A 10,000-nucleotide genomic window follows, 5' to 3' on the forward strand; every position below is an offset into this window, starting at 1 on the left:
GGAACAGGCCCAGAATGCAATACACGCAAAATAATGCAAATTCTTGTGGCCCCTGTTTAAAAAAAAAACATGGACTGACAGGCCCTTGGGCCTACTGGGACCACCTCCCCTCCGCTCTCTCCTTCCTCCCCCCACTCTCTTCCACCACCTAACCCAAACCCTCCTCCTTGTTCTCCCTCTCCTCTCCCACTGACTCCCCATCCCTCCCCCACCCCTCCTCAGCACAGCGATATCATTATTACCCCTGTCTGGCCCTTGATCAGTAATGTCAACATCTTTCATATTGACGAATGTGCTGTCTGGCCGCATTGTGCACAGAATGGTTTACAGCCCAGCAGTGGACATGAATCACTCCTGTGCCCCACACCACACACGCACACAGAATGCGACACGCACATACACACACCACACACAAACACATGTGCATGCGACACAAACACACCACACACGCGCACATTCACACACGCGCACACATTCAGATCTAAACACATACACATGCACACATTCAGACCCAAACACAATCAAATCACTGTCTCACACCAAAAATACATGCACGTGCAAATATCAAGTCACCTATACATGCATTTACAGAAATTGCGCATCACCATGTAGACACAAGCTTGTTAAAAAGCATACGCTCAAACACACGCGCACGTGCAAGCACACATGCGCACATATACATAACAAACATATATTTTGTCCTGTACACACATTGTCAGCAATTAATCAACTTAGGCCGTCATGCATGGAGTCCTGGTTCTCTCTCTCACACACACACACTCATGTACACACACACACGTCATGTGCACACACCTGCGTCACGCACACACACACACACACACACACACACACACACTCCCTCCTTCTATTTCATATCATGTGCTTATAATGTTTATTTGTGCAGTGTATTTAAAACTGAATTCACCACAAAATTACTCCATGGTTGAGTGTAATAACCAAAAGGAATAAAATGGTCAAGAATTGACCATTTCTTGGTCTCCAATGAGCCTCATAGTAAACGAGGGCTCTCCAGTAACAATTCATGCCAGCAATCTGCCTTTGGGGGTCTCGAAAGAATGTTCCTAAAGGCTGAACTTATAACAATATCTGAGGCGAAATGGTAGTTAGTAAAAAGCTCCATTTTATAAGAAGTGGTGGTGTCAGGCCTGACCCCGAACCTGTCCCCTCCTGTCCCCTCAGATGTCGGCCATCGAGAACATGGCGGAGAAGCTGGAGACGTTTGGCTCGCTGAAGCCAGAGTCGGGGGGACATGCTGCGCTCCATGCCGTCCATGTTTGATTTCAGAGCCCCACCTTCTGCCATCCCTGAGTCCCTGCTCCGCAAGGGCAAGGAGCGCTACACCTGCAGGTGAGCATGGCACTTTAATATGAGATCTAATACTGATGTAATATTAATGTGCACGTCTAATACATGGTAAATGGACTGCATTTAAACAGCAATTTTCTAAGCTGGGGCCACTCTAACCTCTTTATAACTATTGACTCACATTCACCCATTCATACACACATTCGTACACACATTCATACACTGGCAGCGGTATCAGCCATGCAAGGCAACAGCCAGCTTGTCAAGAGCATTGAGGGTTGGGAATCTTGCTCAGGGACACCTCGAGACTGAGCTGGGGGGTAGCAAGGGATCGAACCAGTAACCTTCCATTTGCCAGACAACTCGCACTGCCGTCACTTGATATATGATTTTGAATTATATTTTTATGATTTTACCTTGATATGGATGGATCGATACACACATACACACACACACACACACACACACACACACACACACACACACACACACACACACACACACACACCACTCTTTTCTAGAAATGAAGCACAATCCATTAATTTAGTGTTTAGTTTATTTATGTGTTTCTAAATTGTGAACTTGATGTCTCATCAGATATTGTGGGAAGATCTTCCCACGCTCCGCTAACCTGACCAGGCATCTCAGGACCCATACAGGAGAACAACCGTACCGGTAAGAGCTTAAATAAACTGTAATGTACTGTGATATCACAGAACATCTACTCATTTTAAAGTGTGTGTGTGTGTGTGTGTGTGTGTGTGTGTGTGTTTGTGTGTGTGTGTGTGTGTGTTTAATGCAACATTATTACCAAGAAAGAATGTGCCAGTGACACCAGTTTAAATGGCCTGCTATAAAAGGAACTGGATGATCTCAGTTGTATTGGAAAAGCGGGAAGATAAAATCTGAATCAGCATCGTCTTTTCATCGCGTTCTGCAGTTTTGTTTCTCCCTGCATCCATCACACTCTCAAAACATGCACGCATTACCCAGTGATTAAAGTTAAAACTGTAACTCTTCCATCACATCCATCCGGCATCCATTTGGTCAACAAGCCACATACAACAGACCAAAATCACCAAAAAATGCTAAAATACTGGAATGACTAAACACGGTTGGCCATATTTGGCCATTGCTGTACTTTTGTATTTATTTATTTTTGTGTTACATTGGTCTGCATGCCGCCTTCCCTTTTTATACAGGGAGAGGGACAGAGATACAGTTATTGGTAAAACTTTCACCTTAAGCAAAGGGGCGGTGCATATACATACAAAGCCATTGGAAAGACCCGAATAGATGCAACGTTTTCACTGGCTGTGTAAATGGCGTGAATTCTCCTTATACGGTTGAAATATTTGAACTTTGCTGCAAATTTCGCTTGATCCTGAATCACTCGTGTGAGGACGTTTCTGGTTCACGCAGGCACCCCAAGTAGAAAATTAGCTTTGCTGCCGCACCTGTAGGCTCACAATACAGCATGGGAATGTTTTCCCAGGGTCTTCCCCTCCATAGTCTGAGCCTCAGTTTATGTTTGTTTTCCCTTTGCCTGTAAAAGCCTGAAACAATTACTGTACTGCTAAATAAATTGCCCAGTGAAAAATGGCGTCCGTCGCCCATGTGACAGTGGGGGGGGGGGGGGGGGGGGAAGTTGGGATGAAGAATCAGGAAGGGGGAAGAGGATAGTGGGCAGATGTCCAAAGAGGGCAGCTGTGGTCATTTCTCTCTGGCATGTCTGTGGCCAGACGTGAGCCCTGGCCTCTGGCTACTTCTTCAGCGGTTATTAGCAATGCTGGGTAGTTGAGAGTGGGCTGTAGTACTGGACTACATAAATGGTGTATTTAGCCATGGTTGCAGCCATGGTTAGTGACTCCATTTAGCTGAATAGGCTGAATGGGCAAAGGCAGCGAGCGGTGCAACAACAAGTTGTATTCAAAATGTACCGGCGATCACATTAAACTGCATCGGTAATTTCTGGCAGGCCCTGCATGTCCTTGTAGTTACTGGGGCAGTGGAATCTTGGCCCAACACATGGGAGGTGTGTGTGTGTGTGTATGTGTGACTGACCACAGGGGACAGGGAGAAGGAGAGAGACTAACATGGGCCAACACTGGGCCGGTCTGATAGACTCTACTCCACACGCTGGCAAGCCATTAAAGATCGCTGCTGTTTATTGTAATTTTTTAGCTGCAGATAACCAAGGGGGTTCCTGAGGGACAGCCAATTGGGCGAGCTAATTCTAGCAGAAGAAAAGATGTAATCTTCTCGTATAATTTTGCATGGAGAAAGTTGGCAAGGGCCTGTGATTTCGTGGGGGGCTGCTCCAGCGCATTCTGTAGCGCGCTCATGTTTTTTACCAAGAGAGAAGAATGTAATTTTATTGTGCTGGCTGCAGATGAGAGGCAGAGCGGGTTCACCTCCAACAAGCCCTCCTCCATCATGTCTGGGACGGGAATAGTTTGTGGTCGAATGTGTGTGTGATGTATCCGATTATATTTCCCAGAAAACGAACTCGCCTACCCCCATCCCCCCCCCCCCCCCATTAAAGCAAACCGGGCATCCAATCACGATCATCCTGTGTGTGTCTATGAGTGTGTCTGTGTCTGTGAGTGTGTGTCTGTCAATTATCGTCATGGTGACTCTCCTATCGCTACACCATTCATGAGCACTAACGCCTCGCCCACGCTTTCTCCTCCAGGTGTAAGTACTGCGACCGCTCCTTCAGCATCTCATCCAACCTGCAGCGCCACATCCGCAACATCCACAACAAGGAGAAGCCCTTCAAGTGTCACCTGTGTGACCGCTGCTTCGGGCAGCAGACCAATCTGGACCGCCACCTCAAGAAGCACGAGAACGGCAACCTTTCAGGTGGGTGTTTGAAAGTGGGACTTAGTAAATGTTAGTCAATGGCTAATGATTTATTTGTACAATACACAAAATACAAATATTCTCCATTGGGAATAACAGTGAATGATTAAATCCTCCATTGGGAATAACAGTGAATGATTAAATACTACAGCATTAATGGTTAAGGTTAAGTTGATTGGCTGGTTGTGAGCATTTCTTGTCAGCATGTGTTTGTTAGTTTCCTTGAAGGAATATTCCAGAGAAGAGTGGAAGATGATGTTCTTAGATTGAAGACTAAACGTATCTTGTTGTGCGTATGCAGGCACTGCCATGTCGTCTCCGCGCTCCGAGATGGACAGCGGAAGCGCTATCCTGGACGACAAAGAGGACTCCTACTTCAACGAAATCAGAAACTTTATCAGCAACACAAACCAGAACCAGACCTCCCCGGATCCTTCAGAAGAAGGGTGAGCCTCCAGTTCTCTGTGTACATTCATTTAACCTCTGACTTACTTTGCTGCTAAATTAAGGAAAAAATAAAAAGGTTAATATGTGGTTATGATATTTAATTCACTATTATACTCTGTTATATATACTCATGTCAAGTACTAGCACACGCACGCACACACACAACCCCACAACCACACAAACACACACGGGATGCACAGGGCTGTCATTAGACCACAGATCAGCGCAGATCTGGGCTCAGGCCCAGCGGTTTGTTTTCACGCTCCTAACTAGGCTGATCACAGGGCAGATTGTGGGGTCCCAGATAGAGATCTCCCAGACTCGTCGGAGAGATCCAGGCCCCCGCGGTGGGATTGAGGATTGAGGAGGAGAGGGGTGATTGGGGTGGGGGGGGGGACCCCACATCTGGAACCAACATGTCTGCCGACAGGAAGGGGCTGGAAAGGGTGGGGTCACGGGGGTCGGCCCGTGTTTCCTTTCAAAGTGCAACGCTCCTGACTGCTCCTGATAGATACGATAGCCCCGGCAAATTACCACGTCTCACAGGGTAATTAGGGAATCTGTTTTGTTAATCACAGCGCTCCCTCCTCTTCTCTCGCTCTCTTCTTTTTTCTTTCTTCAGCCTCACTCTGCTTTCTTTTCTCTTTCTTTCTTTTTCCGGTGTTCCTCCTCCATCAGCGCGCACCTCTTTTCAACACGGCTTGTCTCACCCCGTCTGTAGCCTCTAGCATATCGTGTGCCATGAGAGGGTCTTTCATTCTCTCTATAAAGCACGCCATAATCATTCCATGAATAAAACAGTTATGGGGAGAGATGGTTCTGATTCTGCACCGTGCTTAAATATTCTCTTCAGCTCTACACCCTTTCCCCGTCGCCTTCGTGACGGTTATTTCGAACACACACCATCGCATCACGTTTGTTTGTAAGCGACAACACAATATCCCGGCTGATTTTGGTTGATGTAATTTTCAACGCTTCCCAAATCCATCCTTCTTTCCCCCCACACACACACTCCCAATGTCTCCGGACCCCTTGTGTGTGTGCGTGTGTGTGTGTGTGTGTGTGTGTGTGTGTATGTTTTCTTTACTTCTGAAATGAGCATTTTTCAGAGCTGACGAGAGACGCACCGGAGTGTAATTAGCAGAGCGGCTTAATGTGGTTCCAGATGATTTACCAAGTGGTGGTTTCCTATGCCTCTGAGACAGTAGGACAGATTAGGACCCGGGCCGCTTGGAGACTCTCTCTATTTCTCTCTCTCTCTTTCTCTTTCTCTCCTTCTCTCTGTCGCTCTCTCGACAAGAGGAAATGTATTTAGTTGGCAATGCCCTCATAACTCTCCCACCATGTGGGACTGTCACCTAAATATTTTGCTTATTAGATGAATAGAAGATAGTTGGGAAAATAAACAGTGGAAGAGGCCAAGCACTCCGGCTAAGTGCTAGGGCCGAAGCCGCGCACAGAGGGGGCCCCCAAGCCCCGATGACAAACGGGATCCTGGGGCCTCTGCTCCACCCCAGCTGCCATGTCCTGCCATCCTCTCTCGCTCTCTCTCGCTCTCTCTCGCTCTCTCTCACTCTCATTCGCCTAGCATTCCATCCCTCCTGTCTATTGTTTCACTCCATTCAGAAAAAAACGACTCAGGCTCACTACGTGGTTTAATTGCAAGTGCAGGATGGAGATTCCGTCGATGGTTAATTATTTAGCTGCATGTGTCTGAGGTGTTATGTATGGAAGCCATGTTATATTATGGGCTGTGTAAGGGGGACAATAAAATCACTTTGAGTGATGCTCAAGTAATGCTTATCGTACACATACATCGTCCCACATATTCACCCACTCAGACACATTCGTCAACGCATACCCAAATTCACCCACACCCACCCACACACACTCACCACCTCGGATGTTCTGCGGTCTGCAGGCTGAACGGCGGCACGTTCGACGAGGAGAAGCCACTGATGACCGGCTGCGGGTCACGTGACCTTGAGGACGAGGAAGGGGAGGAGCTCGGCGCAGACGAGGAGGAGGAGCCTATGAGCGACTCCCTGTTGAAACCTGATGCGGGTCCGTTGCTGTCCGGCAGCTTGGACGAGGACGTCATGCAGGGCGACATGGACTACGACCAGGCGGCAGACTTGGAGCTGGAGAACTCCAAGAGCTCACCCCGGAGGTAGGGCCAAAACAATGAGCCTTATTCATCGCTAGCAAGCATCTGGGTTCTAAACGGTAGCTAGCGAGCAACCATCCTGTTTCTAAAACATGGCTTGCCAGCGACTATCTTGGTTCGAAAACGGTAGCTGGGTGTTGGAAACTGAATGCAGAGTCCCGCTTTCGGTTTCCCCTCACCCAGTTACTGTTTGGAACAGATAGTAAGTAACAGTAATAAGACTCAACATCAACATCAGTCCAGGGAATGTATTGTCAGCATTACTCAAAACGTCTGCTCCTTTTCTAGGTATGAAGACGAAGAGGACGAGAGAGGCTACTCGGCCCTGGATCACATCCGTCACTTCTCGGATGCGCGTAAGATGGAGGAGAGCGAGATGAGCGAGGGGGACGGAGAGGAAGAAGCAGGCTCCTTCAGCTCAGCCACCCTGGCTGAGGCCGTCAAACAGCCCCTGTACAGGAAGTCCAAGACCCAGGTAACCAACTTTGAACGTGTGCGTGTGTGCGTGTGTGTGTGTGTGTGTGTGTGTGTGTGTGTGTGTGGATGTATTAAGTGTATAAGAAGAAAAAAGTGACTTGTACAATGAAACCAGTATGTAACATACATGACCACTCCCTGCAGGCCTACGCCATGATGCTGTCCCTGACAGACAAGGAGTCCCTGCACCCCGCCTCCCACTCCCCGTCCACATTGTGGCACAATCTGGCCCGCGCTGCCGCCGAGTCCAGCGCCATCCAATCCCTCAGCCACGTATGATGTCACAGCCCTTTCACCTCGCAATCCCCCACCCCGCCCACCCACCTCTGCTCTTAACCCCACGACACCCTGACTAAAGGCACTGGGATCCCCCCCCCCCACCCCATTGTGGGACCACCCCCACCACCAGACCCCACCCTGTTCTCCATCTGCAGACCGACTGCTGAGCAGAACCACGGCCCGTCTGAGTGCTGAGCACAGCGCCTTAACACCGGGCGGAGGGAGGAGGGTTCCCCTCAGAAACACAGCCCCCGAAGATTCACCAGGTCCACGATCAAAGATGTCCCCCCCTGCGACAATAAAATGTGTCCACGTCACCATGAACGTCCGCCGAAAGGAGGCGTGCGATGATAAATGTGGCGAAAATAATAATGCTAAAGCAACGAGTGTATTTATTCTGCCGGAGTCTCAATGTTTTGCACAGCGGCGGTGGACAGAGGAGACGCGGCTGTGCCGAGGCTTTGACGTTTTGAAAAGTGTCGTGAATTGTCCAGCGCATACACGGAGGAGGAGGGGTTCGTTTGGGTCTCCACGGTGGAACGGTTTCCGATTAGCACGTCTCAGCCCCATTTGTACAAAATAAAAGCCCCCTGCTTCACTACCGTGTGTCTCCATTGATGATTAATACTCTTAGTTTTTAGGCCTTTTGAGTGAATTACCTTGAGGCCCACAGAGATGCACAAGTGTTTCTCATTAAGAACATTGTACTTGACCAAGCTGAGGCTTTGTCCTTTTACTAGAAACACAGCCTACTTAAAAAAAGAAAATGGAAAGATCCTCTTTTGACAGACGGCACTGTCAATGCTGTGTTCAGTACATCTGATTGTTGATAATAAAAAGGAATAGAAGGAAGTGATGTTAAACAAACCTGGCCAGTTACCGGTGTGTCTACACAATCACAGCTCTGTACAGAAGTGTCTACCATCTGTTCTCACTGCACTCCATCATGCCCGCCTGCGCTATCTGTGAACGGATATAAATAGTCTTTTTAGTGGATAAAAAATGTTTTCCTTTTTTTTTTTTTCGGAAACAAGTAGCAAGTGCTGAAGTTAAATGTTGTTCTGTAAAGGGCAAATGTCTCTCGGAAATCCCCCGGAACCCTTCCTTGTCGGCCATCGATGCCACTAATTAGCCTGTATGCTAGTCGTTAGCTACTCCATGCTTGTGTGTCTTTTATTTTTAGACAATCATGATTTTGTTTATGTTTTTTTTATTTTTTGTTGGTGTTGTCGATGTAATTTGCTGTTGTATGTTGAAAATTGTATTTATTTCTTGGCAAACTGTAGTTTGTTTACTGAATAGCACTGCTCTTAGCCCAGGTGACGGGGAGATTCCTCACTGGGCCGATCCCAGAGATGAACGGGATTTGTAGATTATGTTTGAGTGCCGGATAGTATTAAACATACCATTCACTCCTTATTCTTCTAATGAATCCGGTCAACAAATAGATATTACTTAGGGTTTTTTTCTACGACAATTTATTGATCTAATTGTAAAAAAAAAAAAGAAAAAACATTATATACGATCAAAATGGCGTTTCAAAAAAGAGCCAGTTATAATTTCTTCGTAAGCGCATGATTGGTCTGATAAGATCTGAATCTGACTTTTTTTTACGGTTGTCTGCAAGCTTGTGTGATGTTCAGTTCATGTTAATCAATCGTGCCAAACCTATGGTAAAAAAACCTGATTACTTTCATTTATCCTCCCATTTCGAGGGACCAGATTGTTTTTATTTGTTCTGTTGGTTTTATTTTTTGTGTTTTGTTTATAATCGATCTTAAAAACGTAATCAGCGAGTTGAGGTACTTTGTTTTAATGCTTTCTACAATGTAACTGTTATGCATTTCAATTCAATACTGTGGGAGGAAAAAAACTACAAGAAATAAAAGACTACAATGTGAATTGAGTCGTCCGGGTCTTCCAATCTGTCCCGTCTTTTTTTAGACATCTTACTCATCAACTGTTGACTCCCCGCCCCCCCCCCCCCCCCTCACCCCAGATCATCCACCCAGCTGCCCCAGCAGCCCAGACGTTGTGCCTCACACTTCCAGCCCCAGAGACACAGAGAGCCACCTGGCTCTTTCTTCTGGCACTCCCAGGGCCTGGGCGTGCGAGGGCGACGGGGAGGGAGGGAGAGGCTTGAACTCTGGTCCTGCCTTTCTCTCCGGGCCCTTGGCACGCATAGAGCGAGAGAGAAAAGCCAGGGGAAAGGGGAAAGAGAGAGAAAGTAAGGGCCTTCTTAATGTGGCAGTGGGAGCGGAGGCAGGAATGTGTCCTCTTTATTTGTGTCCATTTTGCGGGCCATGATGGATGAGGTGGGTAGATGTGATGACCGGGCTCATCGCTCAAACGCTCAATAAGAGTCCCATCCTGCAGCAGGCACCCCCCCCATCCCTCCATCCTCCATGCATACACCCCGCCCCGACACACACCCCGCCC

The 10,000-nt window shown here is 47.6% G+C and overlaps 1 protein-coding gene across 1 annotated transcript in view; it reads left to right on the forward strand.

The window, feature by feature from the left end:
* The window catches only part of mecom (MDS1 and EVI1 complex locus), an 82,424-nt gene extending 72,961 nt beyond the window's left edge, over positions 1-9,463 (forward strand). The window contains 8 exon segments of the mRNA XM_079733654.1: positions 1,201-1,263; positions 1,265-1,368; positions 1,924-2,001; positions 4,022-4,191; positions 4,493-4,637; positions 6,560-6,808; positions 7,094-7,280; positions 7,427-9,463. Of these exon segments, the coding sequence (XP_079589780.1) occupies positions 1,201-1,263; positions 1,265-1,368; positions 1,924-2,001; positions 4,022-4,191; positions 4,493-4,637; positions 6,560-6,808; positions 7,094-7,280; positions 7,427-7,561 (1,131 nt within the window). The 3' untranslated portion in view covers positions 7,562-9,463.
* The last annotated feature ends 537 nt before the right edge of the window (positions 9,464-10,000 follow it).

This window comes from Pollachius pollachius (assembly GCF_949987615.1).
Source record: "Pollachius pollachius genome assembly, chromosome: 3".
Taxonomy (NCBI): Eukaryota; Metazoa; Chordata; class Actinopteri; order Gadiformes; family Gadidae; genus Pollachius; species Pollachius pollachius.